A 20,155-nucleotide genomic window follows, 5' to 3' on the forward strand; every position below is an offset into this window, starting at 1 on the left:
CGCTCTTCCCATACTTTTTTAGTCCCGTTGAGTCAACTGACCTATGGTCTCCAAATTCTTTTTGAAATTTTACAAGCGGGTCATTCTTTTACTTCAATCAACATAAACTTTTCATGTTTATGTTTACTCTTTGTAGCTTAAATGTAAAATGTATCTTCATGAACAATATTAATCGTTTCGTTTTTATGGGACCTTTGGTTCAGCTTTTACTTATGGGGAATCACGCATATGATGCCAGAATGGGAGTGGAAAATAAGAAAATGTGTCTGATAAAATTTACTATTGACATGGGTTTACATACTTCCAATCTTATTTCATTGAAATTTTTCATCTTTTCCACAAAATTTGTGGCTTTCCATGATTTATTTAGTGCTGTTTATAGGAATTAGTGCAGGAAGGAATGGCGTGAACGAAGCAGTTGAAATTGTCTCTTTTTCTTCTCATGTAATTTTTTTTGTGGTGCTTTGATCTTCCATTTGCATTTTTTTTTTTCGTGGCTTAGTTTGTTTCTAATATTTTGTAATTTCCCTTTTTCACTATATAATTTGTGGCAGACTGAACCAAGAGCCGTTGTGAAAGGCTAATGATGATGTTTATGTTATGGGACCAAAGGAATTTTTTGGGGAAGCGTCATGGAGATAAAATTCAGAGTTATCCAGAATGAGTGGTGAAATAGCAAATTTTTCAGAACTAATTGAAAAAAAAGGGTGGATAAAGGGAAATGGCGGTAGGCTTAAAATGATGCACAAACAAATCTCATGCTTTTCAAAAAGTGTTAATGATACTAGAGTTAACACAAACAATAATAAACAGACAAATATTATTACTAGAAAAACCAAATGACAGTGACATGCAACACATTTGAAAGGGAAAATACAACAACAAGACACCCAAAATTCGAAATAGCAACGGACACAATACAAACACTCAAACAAGGGTGAGTTTGGGGGTGGTGGTGGTGATCGGTGATGGTTTGATTTTCCGGAGAGGTAGCATTGTCTGGGGAAGGGCTGGATAGCATGGCGACAGCAAAGAAATGTCAGCAAACACGAGGGGGAGATGCTAAGCTGCAGGAACGACAAGTGCGGTTGCTGTCCTATGCGGGGACAACAAGAAAGAGGGTGTTGGACGGTAAGGAAGTGGCTAGGAGAGGTTGTTACAGCTGCGGCAGCAAGGGAGGGGAGGGTGGCAGCGAAGGTGAGGAGTTGCGGCAGTGGCAACAAGTTGGAATGAGAGAAATGGGTGGCTGGACGGCTGAACTACAGGTGAACAACAAATAGGTGTTGTTCCAAGTTGCAGTAGAGAGAGGGGGTATTGGCGGGAAAGATGAAAGACGGTTACATCTAACACACTTGAAAGGGAAAATACGATGACATGACATCCGAAAATATAAAATAGCAAGAAGTTCGATCCAAACAAGCAAATTAGGGTGAATCTTGGGGTGGTGGACATGATCGGCGAGGGTTTGGCCTCAGGAGAGGTGGCAACAAGTGGAGGAACGGCTGGAAGCCGTCGCAACAGTAAAATTGTGTAGTTAACCGCGAGGAGGAGATGCGAAGCTGTAGAAATGGCAAGTGCGGGGGCAGTAAAAAAGAGGTGTTTCAAGTCGGAGGCAGCAAAAAAGAGGGTGCTGAACAGCAAGGAAGTGGGTGGGAGAGCTGTTGTAGCTGCTGCAACAAGGGAGGGGGGCGGCGGCAGCAAAGGTTTGGAGTTGCGGCAATGGCAACTAGTTAGAATGAGAGAAACAGGTGGTTGGACGGCTCGGACTGCTCGTGAACAGCAGATAGGTGCTGTTCCGGGTGGCAGTATTAAGGGGGAATGTCGGTGGTAATGGCAGGGGATGCAATGCACTGCAGGATAGCAAGAGGACGGCTGTCAAGGGCCCAAACAGCGAGTATAGGTGGCTGTAATTGGAAAGACTGCTGTGGAAACAGAAACGACAGTTGTTCGGGGATGGCTGCAGTAGTGGAGAGTAACCAAGAGCGATGTGGGGAGATTGTGGAAAGGACTAGCGAGGATAATTATCTCCTTGGGAGAGAAACAACCAAAGCACCATCCAATTCCTTGGATACTATCCTCGAAAAGAGAAAATGAATACTTGAGGTTGTGCTTAACAAACTCATGCCAAATCTAATCCTAGACTCCTACGAAAGAAAATATATAATTATATGATAAGTAGGAGTGGCCCAGGAGGATCAACCAACTCTTTAAAGAAGTAAAACTTAGATCGGTTCGGTCCAAGCAAGATGTGGGAACCGCTTGGCTACAGATGTTTCTGCGTGTGGGGCGCCTTCTCACATCCACCATATTACGCCCACGTCAGTTGAATTCTCAAAATTTTTGTGGGAATACTCAATTGGCCTTTTAAAATAATTTTCATTTATTAGAAAAGAAATTAATCCTTGACCCCTTCCCTTTTATAGGCTAAATATATTAACAAGATAATAATATGCGTACATTATGAGATTCAAAAAGAAATGTTATGCCAACAGAAAAAGTACAAGGCAGTAAAAAACAAAATTATTTGGATTTCTTGCATGATATTTAGTAAAAGTCGAACGATGATGATAATTTTTATTAAGATTTCTGCTCATTTTGGTGTGAATAGCATGAAAATTTTATTCCACTAAAGAGTTGATACTCTTCTTAATATTGTAGTTAAAATCACAAACATTTGACAATTACTCATCATTTTGTTCACTGAAGAGAAGAGTTTTCAGCGTTTCAAGAAAATATAGAGAGTTCTCATTTTAGTAGCTGATGAATCGGTCAACACAATAGGACTATAAGTAAGAATATAAAACATTTTATCTTGAGAATGAGTAGAACCCAAATCTAGTTTTGTGAACAAACTGGAATAATATAGATGTGATCTTCCACCAGATGGTCATCATGCATGACTTAAAGGATTTTTTAGCTAAGATGAGCATGCACGACCATGGAGATCACAAATAGAGAAAACATCAATCAACAGTATTATCTTTTGAGGAAATTATGTGATACTTGAGTTAACCCAATCCACAATAGGAAAATCACTTGTTATTAATGAAAGCAAATTGGCAGACAGCCAATGTACTTGAAAAGGAAAAATACAGCACGACACTCAGAAATCTGAAATAACGATATGCACGACACAAACACTCAACTAAGGTGGATCTTGAGTGATGGTGGTGGCAATTAGGAGCTTGGAAGGTGGAGGCAAGGTTGGGAAGGTGCAGAGTTGTGGTGAAATAGCGGCAAGTCGGTGTCAGCTTAGTGTCTTGAGCTGCAGAAAGCAGGGAATTGCTGCAATCGGCAGTAATCAGCAAGAATCGGCTGTCCCAAGGGGCCAGAATGTGGGAGGGCGGCAGCATGGTGGCTTTCTGGTGGCGTTAACAAGTCTGGTGGAGGTGAAGATGGCTGGAAAGGTTCATTACTGCAGGAAAACAGGGATTCCCAGCAGTTTGGGGTGGGGACAGTTAAGGAAATAGGTGGCAAGTGATGTGGGAAGGTTGGGGAATGGTGGAAGGCAGCTGTGTTGGGCAACAACAAGCTTGGGATGGGAGGGAGGTGGCTGAAACTGGTGCAACTGTAGGAAACAATAATAAAAGCTATTGTCCTGGCTGCTGCAATAGGGAAGGGGTGGCCAGGAGGATGTGAAAGGGGGATGGGGGAAGATAGTCACCGTCTTCGGAGAGAGATATTGTTGGAGCACCATGCAATTTCTCAGATACAATCTTCAAAAGGAGAAAATGGATGTCGACGACTGTCCTGGACAAACTCACCCCAAAACTAAACCTAGAACATTAGAAATACAAATATATAATAAGAGGATAACTAGAAGTAACCCTAGAGGACTAACCAACTCCTCATAAATGAGAAATTTTGGACCGATTCAGTCCAGGCGAAAGATGGGTCACGCAAAAACGATCACGTTTGGCACTTTTTGTGTCTGCGTGGGTTTGGGCTCCCTTGCGTCTGGCATGGTGTTCCACTACTGATTGTGGGAGGAATAACTAAAGTCGGACAAAGTTCAATGCAGGAATCAGATTGAATAGAGCTGAGCTCTGTAAAAGCCTCACATCGAAGATGCATTGGAGTGAGATATTCGGAATACAACTTGCACACAAAGACAAAAGCAGTCATGCAACTTGAGGGAACAGGGATAAATTAGTGTGCAAACTAAGCCACGGCGCGCTACAAAACTCTATAGAATGTCATGTGAAGGACAAGCATGTAGCTCACTTGAAGGAGTCCATGTGATAACCAACTTGTAGTTGTGCCAGACTTGAATAAGCAAAGAGAATCATGGCCCAGTCAAACCTATGATTAGTTTTGTGCCGAGTTAGTCATGTGGCTAGGGATAGAGAGGGTTATGCAGACTTGGTTGCGTAGAAAGGGTATTGTAAAGATGATTTTGTGGGGACTAATAATTCAAGGGTCTCCTTGTATGGAAGTAAAGTTGTTGCAACAAATGGACTTGTGCTGGCATTTTCTTTAGAAAAAATGACAAACCATGATTTGCTGAAGAGAAGGTTTGTCCCCTTGTTTATTGGAAGGTTGCAACCTATAGATTGCGAAGGTGATGCTTTAGTTTTTGTTTGGTGTGTTTTAAGTTAAAAATACTTGCTAAATGTAACTTCCTTTTTTATTATGATATCTTTATTTCTTATGATTATTCACATTATAGACCTCTATACAAGTGGCGAAAATTGGCCAGTAAGTGACATGGTATCTCACTTTTGTTCCTTTTTTTTTCTGCTTTTATTTATCATTTGAGAGTTGAGTTTTTTCTAAGCGGCGATCGACGATTAAAAGTGAAGAAGAATAAAATATTATTTCTCTTTCCGCCTAGTTAAGTAGGACCAACTTTATGGTAGTCTCCATGGATCATTTATTGCTTCAAGTCACCGTTTATAAACTAAATGAAAAAGAATTATTTTCATTTGCTTGCTTGAGAAAAAGGATGGATTGTATATTTAAATGATGACATCTATCGATATGAAATTTTCAATCCTTTTAATCATGGGATACCGTCAATTTTTTGTAATATCTTGGCTTATTAATTCCATCGAAGAATATATTGAATCTTTATATTTGGTCTACAACAGTGTATAAGAATTATGGGAAAATGTCAATGTGATATTCTCGATCCTGAAAATTTCGCTTAATTGTGTAAATTTCTAAATCATTCTTGCGATTTCGAGCAAGGAAACATGAGTGACACGAAATACATTTCAAAAAAAAATTTATTAAGAATTAGGCAAATGATTAATGTGAAGAGTATGTAGCTAAATTGTCACACTCAACACATATCCTTCTTAGTTGAAAAGACTTAACTGAGGCTGACATAATTCAATTGGTTGAACTTTTCATCAAATCCCATTTTGGAATTTACCTGCTGGAATAGAGTGAGTGATTAAGGTGTATTGGCTTGGAAACCCAATTTGGGGCAACTCAAGTAGATTTTACAGCACAATCATAAGAATCTAATGTTTAACACAATATAATTAAGCTGATGCTTAAATATCTTTTTCATTCAACTACAAAACTTCTAATAATGTTATAAATCATTTGCATAACATGAAATTTTCTTTTCATGCATCCCTATTTGTTCATTTTTTTTTTTTTTTTTTTTTTTTGGTTAGAACTATACATCAATACATACAATATTTATTTCAAAATCTGTACCTTGCTCAGGATCATCCAGGATCTTTCCCTTTTCCTAAAATAAAAGCTAATATCTAATGAGAACAAGATAAATAATTCTGAAATAGAACTCAAATATATATTGAATTAAACAATAATGATATATTACTCATAAACTGTACATGAAAAATTAAAATAAAATATATACTAGTCTTGTGCAATATATGTAATCATTATATCATAGTATGTGAGGTAACTATACTAATGAAAAATTTAAAAGAAAACTTTAATGTCAACATATTATTCACTATATTATGTCAAGTTTGTAGGCATCAACATGAATTATTGCTTTCTTCTTATTAATCTTTTGCTTAATTTATTTTTTTCTTAACATTGTTTGCTTATTTTATTTATTTTTTAACATAAAAGATCTACTTCAGCTTTAGAACATATAAGATGTGTTGGTATAGGTTCATTGGCTTTCATAAGATGGTAAACTTTATTAGACTCGCACTACAAATTATTCACATTTGAAAAAGCTGACTGCTTTTTAGTTAAGAAATATAATCTTTTTTCTTTTCTGCTCTTAATTGTGCTGAGGTTATGAATCCACCCAGAAGCATATCACATGGCAGGTTATCCTCACTTATTTTACTCTGTTAGTCCCTCGCGTGAAATTAACTTTGAACTTTGTCTGCATTTTGAGTTTCATGCTTTAAATGTTTCTTGTTGTTACTTGTTTTAAATGTTTGAACTTTGTTTGGATTTTTGAGTTTCATAAAATAGTATACTTTATTAGACTCGCACTACAAATTACTCGCATTTGAAAAAGCTGACTGCTTCTTTTTAGTTAAGAAAGTTAATCTTTTTCTTTTCCGCTCTTAATTGTGCTGATAGAGGTTATGAATCTAAGCATATCACATGGCAGGCTATACTCACTTATTTTCCTCTTGCAGTCCTTCACATAGAAACATCAAAGCAAAAATTGTTGATGCATCTCTATATGGATATATGGAATTAACTTTGAACTTTGTTTGAATTTTGCGTTTCATGTTTTAAATGTCTCTTGTAGTTACTTCTATTTAAGCAAACTAGCAAATGATTTTAACCGAAAAATTTACATTCTTACAAAAATTATCTAGAAGGATTAGAGTTTGGTGAAGAGATTGGCAGTGTTAGCGAGCATTATATTTATAAATCTAAAGAGAGTAATCGTGCCATTTTTATCAAAATGATTTTATGATTTTGAAAAAAAGCCATTCTATTTTTTAAATCTTTTAAATTATTTATTTCTTTTTTTGGTATTAAAAAGTTTTTCAATTTAAAATTTGTTAGCATGCCAAATATAGAAGAATAATCTTTAAACTTAAACAATATATAAGGCCACCAAAGCTAGGATTCATCCAAATCTCAAATTCGAACTCCAAATGATGGTTCATCACTCTTATTTTTTGTCACACTTGTGTGCTATCTATATTTGTTAAAAAGGTAATTTTTTAACACAACTTGAAATCTAAATACTTCGGTGTAATAGAGGTAAGTTTTTAACCTCATTCTAGGAGGTTATTTAAATTAGACTAGTTTTATCTATTAAAGTTGTCCCTCGATACGGAAACAAAATGGTCTTTGCTCAACCCAAAAAAGAAAAAAGACGATATCTTTAAGATGTGGCTAGATTTATTATCTATTATGTTCATTATTAACATTTCCATATATTATTAGCGTGATGCCATCCTAATTGCTTTCCATCTCATAATTATGCTGCCTACAAATTCACTTTAAATCAAAACTCCAATATATTTTTCAAATGCTTTCTTAATACTTGTATCATTTTTTAATTTTTCACTTAATGGCTGTTTTGTTTGCTAAAAAGAAAAATGCAATATAAAAAAATGCGGTGTAATTGAATTGTAGTGTATTTGAAATATTTTGAATTTATTTGATCATGTATAAAATAAATGTATGGACTTATTTTTGTGTTTGGTTTAAAGGAAAATGAATTAAAGCAAAACCCGATGGGCGACAGACAACGATGGGTGACGGTTGGCTAAGCGATGCATTGTGTTCTGTAAGTGGCTTGGACGACAGACATATTTGACGAGTGTGGTTGCGGGCATACTTTGTGGTGGTGATGACAATGGAGGCTAGTGGTTTGGATTAGCAATCGATGGCTCGTGGGGCTAGAGCATAGTGGCAGCTGACAATGAGCAACCTGTGGCAGGCGACAACCGGTCGAGGGCTACGACGAGTGGTACTTAGTGGCGGTGGTGGCTAGTGGCCAATTGTAAAAACAATCGTAGTTGGTCGGCAACTAAATGGAGCAAAAGGTTGTGACCGATGGGTGGTGGCATACCAAACATTTTACAAAGATAATGTATTTAGAATTCACCCAAATTCACGAACTTTCAAATACTAAGAAATTGAACTAGATAGTGAATTCCAAATGTATTGAAATTTTGCATGGCGTTTGCTTTTTTTTTTTTACCCGATAGATAATTAGCGTATTAAGCACCTCTGCATTCCTTTTGCAGGGCATTTCTAGTTCCACCAACTGAACAATCTCCTAAGCTTTTTGGGTGAATTTATTTGTCTATAAACACAATCCTAATAAAAATCAATTTAAAATTAATTGCATATGTGATAATTTTGAAGGGTTAAATGTTTTTTCTTTGATAAATAAAAATATTAAGAGAGTTTCCTTTTAACATTATTTCTCATGAAATTCTGAAACTCACTAATAGCATCAACATCAACCTTCCTCAACCCAACAACATGGAGGCTACTGAAACTCCTATTACTTGTTCCCATGAATCCCATTGAATTACCTTTACTGGAAGGAGGAATCTACAAATAAGTAAGACCATTCTACCTTCTGAAGCTTATCTTGAATCCTACTCAAACTAGGTGCAATCATAATATCTTCTTTTTGATGGTACTACTAATTTTCCTATAAAAGGCTTTCCAATCTAACAGTGATTTGAATTTTGATGACAATAGAAACTGCCCTTAATAATCATAAACGGAGAGACACAGTTAATGAGGATAAAGAAGTGAAATATAGAAGTTATTCAAAGAACAAAGGATAAAATGGATCCTTAATGTGATATATCAATCTTATGGATACATAAAAGATATTAAACATGATTGGTTGTGAAAGAATTAACCCTAACTTATGGGATTGTTTATTTTAAAATGTTTGTTAATGTCATGAAAATTTTAATAACCTTTGGGTTCCTTTTTAATGGCAAGCAATCTTGATCGGCCACTTCATCAACTGGGTGTTAAGAATCCATTAAATGATGACTTACATGAGAAATCTTATGCAAATCATCCTTCAAGGATCACTGACTACGAAGAGACATGCATAGCATACAAAAAAAAAAAACACTTTATGAGCTGAAATAATCATATTGAGCTTTGTTGGAAAGATTCATAAAAATTGTGAATCAACATGGGTTAAAATGGACTTTTTTTTTTGAAAAGCCCAATGGCTGATTTTATTGAAAGGTTGTATGAGAGGGCCCAATATAGTAATATCCCAACAAAAAGATACAAATAGACTCAAAAAATTAAAATTTGCAGAAAACAAGCAGCTAGGGACGAACCAGTTTAGTCATGCCTCTTCCTCTAGTTTTAAGAGCGGAGCCAGATAACAAACTTTGAAGAGTCGTGTCATTGCCCGGAGTAACCAAAATATCATCCATTAAGTTTTCAAGTTGGAGTGTGCCCCCAACTTTCTTCTTCCGTCGAGAAGTGTAAAGCTGCCATCCTTCATCAGAAGACTGGCTCATGTGATCCTCGGTCTGATTAAGATATTAGAACCGCAGTAGAAGGAAAGGTAGTTAGGGCTGTCAAAAAAGCTCGTTGTTCGCGAACAGCTCGTGTTCGGCTCATTAAGTAGCTCGTGTTCGTCTCGTTTACTTAACGAATAAGCCTAACACGAACAAACTTTTAAAGCTCGAATTATAAACTAGCCGAACAAGAATAGCTCCTTTGTCGCTCGTGTTCGGCTCGTTTTATATTACATATATTATTTATATAATAATATATTATATATATTTATATCTAAGTTTAAATCATAACACCCATGTGCCAATGCTATATATATTTAAGTCTATATTTAAATCATAACACCTTGTGTGGCAATGTGGTTAGTGCAAGCCAATTTCAATCCGAACACGAGCCGAACACGAACACGAATATTTTAATCAAGACAAACGCGAACACACTATTCACGAGCCGATTTTGAACACGAGCTATTTCGAACAAGCCGAAAACGAGTCGAACACGAGCCAAGCCTGAGCTCTCTCAAGCTCGGCTCGTTTACAGCCCTAAAGGCAGTCATTGCTACAACGATAGGTTCCAGTGTATGTGAAGTGTGAATTGTCACCTCTGCACCTGATGCTTCCTGGATCGAAGCTGCGGGGCTATCCTGATTTTCGGTCTGAACGTTATCCGTTGTAATATGGTCAGGAGAAGGGTTCCCAGGGGCAGACACCAACTCCTGTCTTGTGTTGATTCCCTCCTCAGGTTGGTTGTCATCAAGTTTGTTGGGAGCGCATTCAGGCACGTGGGGTGCAGCATGTTCTTGCTTTTGACTATTAGTTCTCAATTGTGGGTGCAATTTGAAACATGTTTCCTGTGGGTGTTCTAACATCTTGCAGTGCTTGCAGTCGTAAGGTTTTTGTTCCATAATGATTTTTTATCAATAACCATTGTGAGCAGAGTCAAGCCAGACTTCTTCTATATCTGGTAGTGTAATATATTTTTCAATCAAAATTCTTACAGTAGAGAGGGCCTTAATTTTGGACTATGTTTGATCATACTTTGTTGTATAAGCATAAGTGTGGAAGTCAACCCAACTGATTTTGGAGCCGATCTCGAAGCAGGTTGGGCACACATAAGTAGGTTTGCATTCATCTTTAAATATGAACTAGCATGTGTGTGCATACTTGTATAGATATGTGTGCATAAGCATATAATATAAAAATTATTTGATTTGAGTCAACTTGTAGTCAAACTAATTTTGAGGCTTGTCAGCTCAAAATTGAGTTAACTTGAGGCACAATTTGATTTTGAGCTGATTATTATAGGTCCAAGCTGATAACCAACTTAGATTGTATTAAATGCCATGATCAATCATTGCAATTGAATGATGGATATAAATAAAAACCCATTAGATATCTAACTTCTAGAGTCAAATTCAAAATGAAATAATTGTCATCATCAGCTTGATCGTATGCAATATTGAACTGAGCTTGATGAGCTTGATGGCCACTATGAAGGAATCCTCCCTTCAGAAAGATAGGTGTTTTAATTGGACGTTTTGAATGCAAGTAGGCAGTGGAAAATAAGTACATTGTTTTTGCAGTGAAAAAACACAACAATGCTTTTATATAAATCATGTGGTTCCGGTTGATGGTTACTACAATTTTTAGATATTTTATTTATTTATTTATTTATTTTTAGAAAAAGCCCAAGGGCTAATATATTAAAGCGGAAAAGTTACAGCTTTGATAAACCTGTTTCGTGTAACACAAGCACCCTTTATACCATCCCTTAACCCTCAGAACTTTAGACTGGAAAATTACTGTAAGAGATGCGTCAGTGAACTTACTACTGAAGAACTAAACATCTAGGAAAAATATTAATCTGATTTGTGGCTTGGATTTTTAAATACATTGGAAAAAAGGAAGACTGCCGTAGCATTTTATTTAAATGTAGTTGTTATACAGCTTTCTTATCATTGAGAGCGAATGTAATGCTAATTGCGGAGAAATTCCTGTTTTTTCAGTAATTTCAAGCCCGAATCCTGTCTGGAACTCATTTATTGTGTTTTTATGTTTGTAACTTATCTATTTTCTTCATGCTACTTTCACATATGACTTATTAGTCACTTCATAGATTTGAATGATTGTAATAATTTTTGTGCAGTTGCGTGTGTGTGTCTCTCTCTCTATATATACATACATACATGCATGCTTATATGCATAATACATACATACATACATTAATCTATCTATCTATCTATCTATTCATCTATATATTTATATATTATATTGGTATTACTTTTTACATGTCATATCATTTATATCATAAATTAGAGTTTTAACTTGCTTTGTATTTCAATTTCTTAGTGCGGAGCGAAACTTTCTGATCCAAGTCCAGATTCAGCTGGCCCTATGGTGACTGAACTTCTCATTCCAGAACCAACGGACCCTTTCTCATTATTCAAAGAATTGCCGATTTTGGAACCCATTGGTATGTATTATCGATTTAGTCATGTGATTTGGAATACTTTTAAATGTTAATACTTTTTATCCTCATTATGTTAAAAGGAAATGCTCATCTAATTCCAGTTGGACCTGGGAAAATTGTTATTTCACTTTTAATGTTCTCTGTAATCAATTCTTTCCTATCTAATTTATTCACTTGACTCTTAAATTTAACATGTTCAGTAGGATTCATCTGTAATGCAATAAAATGGTTAATATTAGTATAAGAATCATGTTAATCGTAATTTGCATAACCCTGACGGGGAGGTACTTCATCATGAAAATCAACCAGATAGTTTCTTTGAATTCAAGTACTAATTGGCTAGCATTCTTAGGCATAGACACTCTCCGTCACATTTTTGTTCAATTCTACTATTCATGCATGTATACTCTCTCAGCCATTCTCTCCTTTTTAAAAGCATGCAAGTTCAAAGTACTTGAAGTTTAGTGAGTTCGTTAGGAGCACTTCATTTTTTTTATGCTTGAGGACTCGTAAGCATTGAAAGCATGTTACTTCTAGATATGTAAATGTTTTTACATTTTATGCAATAATTGGCTAGAATTATTAGGCACAAACACTCTTGCAGTCACATTTTCATTCAATATAACAATGGCATATAATACCCCTTCTATTCTATTCTCTTTTCTGAGAGCATGTTAGTTTAAGATTTGTGAATGCTTATTTAGTTCGTTAGGAGTACTTACAATCATAGTTTACACCAATTTTCGTGAGCAACAGTTATGTCTGAAAGATATAAGTTCTTTTGCAGTTAAGTTTAATTGTGGCAATGATGCTTTAAATAACATCTGAACTGTTCTCAACTGATGTATTTTCAGAATTACCATTCTCATCAAATTCATGCACATCATCTCTTTCGTCTTTCTCGTTCTCTTCTTAATGCGGGAGCTTTTTCCCGCAGGGTTTTCTCGCGGTATTGTACCAACTACAGTACAGCGAGAAAACATATAGTGGGAGACGGAGAATGGCCGCCAAAATAGTTTTGGTTTTTTTGTTTCCCGCTTCTTCCTCCCTTTCTGGTTGTCTCCCAAAGAAGAAATTTTGCCTTCCTATTTTATCTATTAGCTATTATATATGCTTGTGTTTTCTGAATTAGGGTTATGTTTTGGTGAGTTTTCTTTTCAAATTTATGTAGAAGTCCTGGTTTTTCCTTGCGAGGGTTGTATCCAATGACAAGTGGTGCTCCAGCTATATCCTGCTACGAGGTGGTGTTGTATCCTCTATGATTTCCTCCCTACCATCTTTCTCATATGCTCTTACCACCTGCCATTATCCGTTTTGTCCTACCGCCGTACCTTTTGAAGCCGCCCACAATAGCCCTCGGGCTGCTTTTTCTGTAGTTATTCGCCTACTAGCCACCGCCCCCTCCCTTTCAGTATTCTTGCCGCCCAAACCACACCTCCCCCCAGCCTTCCCACTGTGTTGCTGCCGCTCAGCCAGGACATGCCTTTCTCCTACTGTCCAATTGCTATTCACCTTTTCTTCTCGCTGTCATCACCCAAGAAATCTTCCTTATTGCGCTGCATTTCTGCACTTCCCCCTCACTGCCACCTACATTCATTTGTTGCGGCCACTTTCGCCATCTCGATCCACCTAGCTGACCTCCACCACTTTGGGCTACACTTTAGGGGTGTTTGCTTGTGTTTTTTTATGTTGTCATTTATTTTCGTTTGAGGAGTCATTCTTGTAACCTTATTTGAATCTAGCTAATATTTTTATTTCTATTGTGGTTTTAGTTAACTCCGATATCACTTCATTTTCAACACTAATATCGAGGTTTATATTAGTTCACTCACGTTCAAGTTGTCCTGTTAAAAAAAAAAAAATTAAATCCCTTTTAGTCATAGTTCCACTCCCTTAAAGTAATTTTTTAAGTTCTGGGTATTTTAGCAAAATATATATTTTAAATATAAGAAGAAATGGTTTTATGTACAGGAAATATTTGTTATATGTAAAATCCAAGGTAAGTGGAAAAGTCTTCTCCAGTGATTTATTGTTATGTTGTGTTGTTTCTCTTTTAAGCTTAGGTCTTGAGCTATATCTAAACTTCAAAAGCATTGTTTTCAGATCTTGTCAAACTCTAACTAGTCCCCCTTAAGGGTCGGCTATGGTGCGATAAAATCGGGTAATTTAGTCAGACTAAATTCTCATTACACTCGTTCTGACTTGCAGAATCATGACCCAGTAAGTGATGAACTAGTTTATTTAAATCGCCGCAAATGTACTTTATACATTTCATTTCATTATTCATTCACATATATTTGGATAATATATTAACTAGAAAAAAAGATTCAGATACAATGTGATGGAGGGCCCAAACATGACACCCTGCTCACAACAAAACCACAAGGGATTCCACAATTAGAAAATACTGAGAAGTACATTAGAGACAAAGAAAAAGCTTAAAAATGCAGAAATACATAGTATTAGGTGGCTAGAGAGCAATCCAATTTTGTTTTGCCTAGCAAGCTAATAAGTTGGTAAGATGATTGTCATTGCCAGTAGTAACCAATGTATCATCCAATATGTTCCCGAGCTGGAGTCGGCCTCCATTCTTCTTCTTCCTCCTGGAATAGACCTGTCATTCCTCTTCCGAAGATTGACTCACCTGATCTTGGTTTAAAATGTGTTTGAGATGTGCAGATTAATGGACATTAGAAGCAACTGCATGTTGTACCGGCTGATCTGTTATTGGATCAAAGGAGCACTTTCGTGTGCCTTGGCATGTGTGTGAGTCTTCTTCAATAACAATGAGTGGTATTAGCACAACCGGATCTGTAGTTGTAGTATGTTGTTCTTCTTTAGGAACTGCGGTGTTGGGAAAATGATCGGGTTGCATCTTCTCAGCAGGGATAGTATGTGATTGTTTTTTAGCGATATTCAGCCTTAGATGAGGATGCAAACGATAACAAATAGTAGAGTTGTGACCAAACATACTACAACGAGAGCAATAAAGAGGATGTGATTCTATTTCAACATTTTGTCAATACCCGTTGTGCATAGTGTCAATCTATATCTCATCTGGAGCTGGTTGAGTGATATCTCTCTCAACTAACATACAAGCCACAGAGGGTCTAGTGACAGCAAGCGTAGGACTATCCACCTTGAGAGACTTATCGTAAGCAGCATCGATGTATCTAGGACTCAACTTGCTTCCCTGACCAAATATGACTGTACCATTCTTTAGCCTGACATTTAAAAATACAAAATCACCAGCTTCAAATTCTACTGATTTGCAGCATAAATTGAAGTGTGAACTGAACGAGCCAGTGGAGCAAACCATAGCTAGATACTTGAGTAGCTTGAATCTGTCATCAGTAATGTGGTCCAGCTGTAGACTTTAGTACTGAAAGTAGCAAGACAATAAAAGCAGAGCAGATAACCATCGTCAGTCGGACAACCACTCATAGTTGGAGACTTCAAGTGAGCCACTCATTGTTGGAGACCTCGGGCGGACCACACCTCAGGGAATAGAGTAGACTAGGTAGAAACATGACAGAACCGCTCCGAGTGAGAAGCAGCCTGAGAAGAGTAGCAAACCCACTAGCAGGAAATGTTTCAAGTGTCATGATTTCGGACACATCTCTTGTAATTGCCCGACGAGTTTTTTGTCTTTCACCGTGCTGGGAAGTTAGCGATGAAGAGGCAGCTGAAGAATAGGATGAGTATCATATTTTACCGGATGAGGGAGAAATGCTTGTGACTACATATTGAGGCTGTAAGAAATCAACAGTATCTTTGCCACAATATATTCTACACTCATTGCACTGTGAAGGGAAAAGTATGCAATCTCATCATCGATGGAAGGAACAACATGAACATGACACACTTACATAGAAGGTAGACAAATTTAGCTTCATAACTTGAAGGCATTTCCAACCATATTCCCTAATTTGGTTGAAGAAGGAGAATAGGGTCACTATTGATAAGTGTTTTGTGGAGTTCTTGATTGGGAGCCAACTGCGGGTTCATGTTTGTGTGACCATACTGCTCATGGATACTACCACCTTTTGCTAAGGAGACCGTGGCAGCATGAGCATAGGGCTCAACCTTCTTCCTCATCAAAGATGTCAAGCACATCTTCTTTCCACCTTCCAAGGAGTCCAAGAAGTGTCAGGAGGAGCAGTCTTAAGGATGACAAGGGAACATGAGAGAGAAGAGCTGTTGGGGGGGGGGACACTCAGTACAAAAAGACTTTCAGGACATCCTGGTTGATAGCTTACCGCCCTAGCCACCACCCATCAAGAAGATTCAGACTATCCTCACCTCACATCATGTTAAACCAACCTTGGGTTGCTTTTGAAGAAGTCAGCAGAATACACTTGGTGTTGAATTCATGCTTAGCTTAGTAGTCTACCATCAGATGGTTGGATCAATATGGATGTTTGCTTGCAACAAGGGAAAACTATTTTGGTGATTTGGAGAATAGTGCAGTCGCCAATGGAATTCAGGTGCTTTTCAGACCTTAGTTGAAGACTTCAACCACGGGAGGTCACAAAAGCTCTGCCACTCTCAACACAGATAGAAACTTTAACAAATGAGGTCGAAATTCCTCCAATCACGGGTGATGGACACGGTCGTAAGTCTCCCGCATTGCATCTAGAGGGAGTTCGCTCTGGGCTGGTTCGGCTCAATTTTTCAAAGTAAGAATACTTTCTTCCTTGGATTTTACGCCTAATTGGAGTGGGGCTCACTCCTATTTTTCCTCTTATTATATATTTGTATTTTTTTTCTTTTCTAGGATTAGTTTTTTTGTGTTGTGTCTGGATAGCCGCTGGCGTTTCCTATTCCCTTCGAGGGTTGTAGTCAAGGGTTCCAGGTAGTGTTTCAGCTGTATCTGGGTCTCACAGTGGTCATTATCTTCTGCATCCCTTCCTGCATACCTCTTGGTTCACTATCATTTTCTTCCTCGCTACAGCTACCCCGACAGGATTCCTTTTATTCTTGTCGTTCCTCGCCATCCCAATTGGATTTGGTTCCTGTCTTAATTCTCCTCTTATTATATAATTCTATTTTTGTTATTCTAGGGTTAGTTTTCGTGCTTTTTATCGAGATAGCCGTCGACATCTCTTTTTCCCTTTGTTATACCATAGGGTTCCAAGTGGTGTTTCGGTTATATCTTGGTCTCAACGTTGTGATTATCTTCTTTATCCCTTCCCCACTCCTTCGTCCTTGCTACAGTCACCCCGACAAGAGTTTTTTCGTTGTGCTTCCTGCAGTTCCTCGTCGTCCAGCCATTCTCCTGGTTACCGCGATGCCGAAACTGTCATGTCCCGCGGTGCCATGCCTTCCTTGCTGCTACCGCCTTCCTGCTCACTGTCGCCACCCAGAAACAGTCGTTCCTGGCTGTTTTTCTACTGTTCCAGCCTCCTGGCCAGCTGTTTCTCGCATTTTGAACTGCTGCCCTTGTCACAACTTCTCCAATTTGATGTCGATGACCTCCTCCCTTGTTGCCGCAACCGAAGACCATCTTTCCCATTCAATTCGCTGCTGTCCGGCCGCTCCTCTTTGCTGCCGACACCCTTCCAGCCCTTCCTTTTGCTGTCCCAACTACGCACAACCTATTTCAGCCACCTACCTCCATTCCCCAATCACCCAGTTGATATGGGTTAACTTCTATATAGTTTGAGTTTCTGTCGTGTTTGTTGTAATTTACCCTTTCAAGTGTGTTTGATGGTAACCACCTATTTGTTTTCAGTAATAATATTTATTTTTCCTTTTGTGATTTGGTTAACTCTGATTTCATGATATAATAGGTGAGTTATTTTTTCAGCGTAGGTTATATACAGTTAATACTGTAGATATGCAGCTACGGTTTTGTTTAGTATAGTATTTATATACAAGAGAAACTAGAATTATTGTGGAGGTAATTTTGGTCTTTGCAAAACGGACTTCATAAGCTTATTTTATACAACTCTTTTCAGTGAAAGCGTTTTACTAGGGATACATGACTTGCTCTAATTTTTCATGTTATTTTGTCCCGTTGCATGCTCCAACCTCTCACTGACTTGAATGGCTTACAGCTTTACAGGAACCTGCTTGTGCTGATATAAGTGGTCGCGACCAGATTATTCAATTCTATAATGCTGTAAGTAGCCAAATTTGAAGGTTTTCCTCTGTTATATTTTCTTTCTTCATTTGCTTATTTTTTCCTCCTTTATTTTTTTGTCGCTTCAGATCTGCAGATTAGTTGAAGCCAACACCCCTGATGCTCTCCAGTCGTATTTTGGCAACGGTTCTGCCTCTTCCAGGTTAAACAAGAATCTCTTACAGCTGCAAGCAATATGTGCAGATGTGGTTCGAGTTCTTGCAGTAACTAATCGAAGCTCTGCCGTCGAAGGATCAAGTGGTACTCCAGTGCAGGGAGATGTTGATAAGAAAGGATTTTCGCCGAGCATTGCTGGAAGTGAACCCAAACACTCCGCACCAGTGGAGAAAGAAAACAATCATTCCAAGGTAGAAGCAGAAAGCAATCGCTCCATGGCACAGGCATAGTCTTTCATTGTAGTAACTCTTAACATGAATTGAGTGGCAGCTCCCAAAATTCAGTCCTAACACTAAGGATGTAAAGAAGGCCGATAATTATATAACTAAAAGAAACGGAGCAGTAAGTTAATTTATAACTTTCCATGCATTTTTGCGTCTGTGAATTGGTTGTGAATTTTGCTCAAAGATGTTAGATTGCTTCGAATTTTGGCTCAGATCGAGATAAACGAGCCGAGCTGCAAGTCAAAATTTTGGATCAATGTTTTTTAAGTTGAACCCAGCTCGGCTCGAAATCAGATCATTAACAACATATGACTATGAATTTAGCCAATTTAGCTTGAAAATTGTTATCGCTCAAAAAATGATTCGAATTTTGGCTCAGATTGAGATTGGATCGACTTTTTTTCAAGCCAGTTTTAAGCCGACTCTAGCTCGGTTCGAAATCGGATAGCAAACAGCCCTAGTCAGCTGAGTTGTTCTTTTACCATTTTTGCTGCTGTAACTTATTAAAGGCGGATGATTTCTGTGTTTAATGTAATTGTATTCTGGTTGTTTGGCCAAACTTTAAGCTTTGTTAACATGTAGTTGAAGGCCAAGTATTTTATTTCTGGTTCTTATACTAGGTTAATGCAAACTTGCAAATGAGGATCATGGCTTTTGCACACTAGTTTTGGCAATTTCTAGTCCACAAGTTGTCTGATTTGATTTCACTCTTATCATTCTCGTTGGGAGCTAGTTAAAGTTGCCATAATATCAAATTCGTGTCACATATCCATATCACAAAAAAAAGGTCATACAAAAATACCTAAAAAACCATGGCCTTTAAAAAAAAAAAAGAGAAGAACTTGATTGTCTTTATCAGGATTTTATATGTGATACCAATTAACAGCGACTAACAAGTCATCCAAAAAAACCCATAAGGACGAACGTCTCATCTTAGAACTCACAAACACAAAAAAAAATGGAAAGGAATAAAAAATGGAGAAAATACAATTTCTTAGAAAATCATGAGGATCGATGTGTGGCGGGATACAGTCTCCCTTTTTGTAAATATTGATGATACAGCTATTTGGGATGCAATTTGCTGGCAGAACTCGTCATGTCATCATTCTCTTAATCATTTTCTTTATTATAGAAGACATGGGATCCACTTCATCATGTCTTAGAATTCTTAAGGGTTTCCCCTCCCTGTACTTTGTGATATTATAGCAATAGCCACACTGAATGATAATTCTACCTTTCTCCCTCATCCACTTTTGCGACTCTGAATATGTCTTCTTCTTTAGCTATTCGGCTCGCCCTCTATCTCTTAATTCAAACATGCAATCCAATATCATCCTTTAATCGCTTTCTAAAAATAACTTGGTGTGCAACTCGAGTTCTTCTAAAATATTAACAAACTTTCCCTGATTCTCAACAAAGTGCTCAAACTCTTACTTTCGTACTCTGCATATCTACTTCAGCTCAAACTTGGGAATCATCTGCAATCTGTAAGGCTGCCCTTTTGGCTCGTCTCTAGAAACAACCTGTGACCATCGTGGCTTGATAAATCGTGGTATGTCAGCTCAACATCTGGGTTCTTCTTGCACTAACTAAGGGTCTGTTTGGGGCAGCTTCAGCTTATCCAGCTTATTCAGATAAACAACTTATCCTGATACTGTTAAACCCCAAGCAACAGTGTTCTGTTGGGATATGGTCCATCCTTGAGCGATGTTCTTCAGTTGGGATACCGTCAAACCTTGAGCGA

General features: G+C 37.6%; 1 protein-coding gene across 1 annotated transcript in view; it reads left to right on the forward strand.

Annotated features, from left to right (window-relative positions):
• The window catches only part of LOC110032331 (CHD3-type chromatin-remodeling factor PICKLE-like), a gene marked incomplete at its 5' end in the record, with an annotated part of 151,853 nt that extends 133,290 nt beyond the window's left edge, over positions 1 to 18,563 (forward strand). Inside the window, 3 exon segments of the mRNA XM_020735924.1 lie at positions 11,766 to 11,889; positions 17,946 to 18,010; positions 18,100 to 18,563. Of these exon segments, the coding sequence (XP_020591583.1) occupies positions 11,766 to 11,889; positions 17,946 to 18,010; positions 18,100 to 18,417 (507 nt within the window).
• Positions 18,564 to 20,155: the final 1,592 nt, after the last annotated feature.

Source organism: Phalaenopsis equestris, unplaced genomic scaffold (genome assembly GCF_001263595.1).
Source record: "Phalaenopsis equestris unplaced genomic scaffold, ASM126359v1 Scaffold000924, whole genome shotgun sequence".
Lineage (NCBI taxonomy): Eukaryota > Viridiplantae > Streptophyta > Magnoliopsida > Asparagales > Orchidaceae > Phalaenopsis > Phalaenopsis equestris.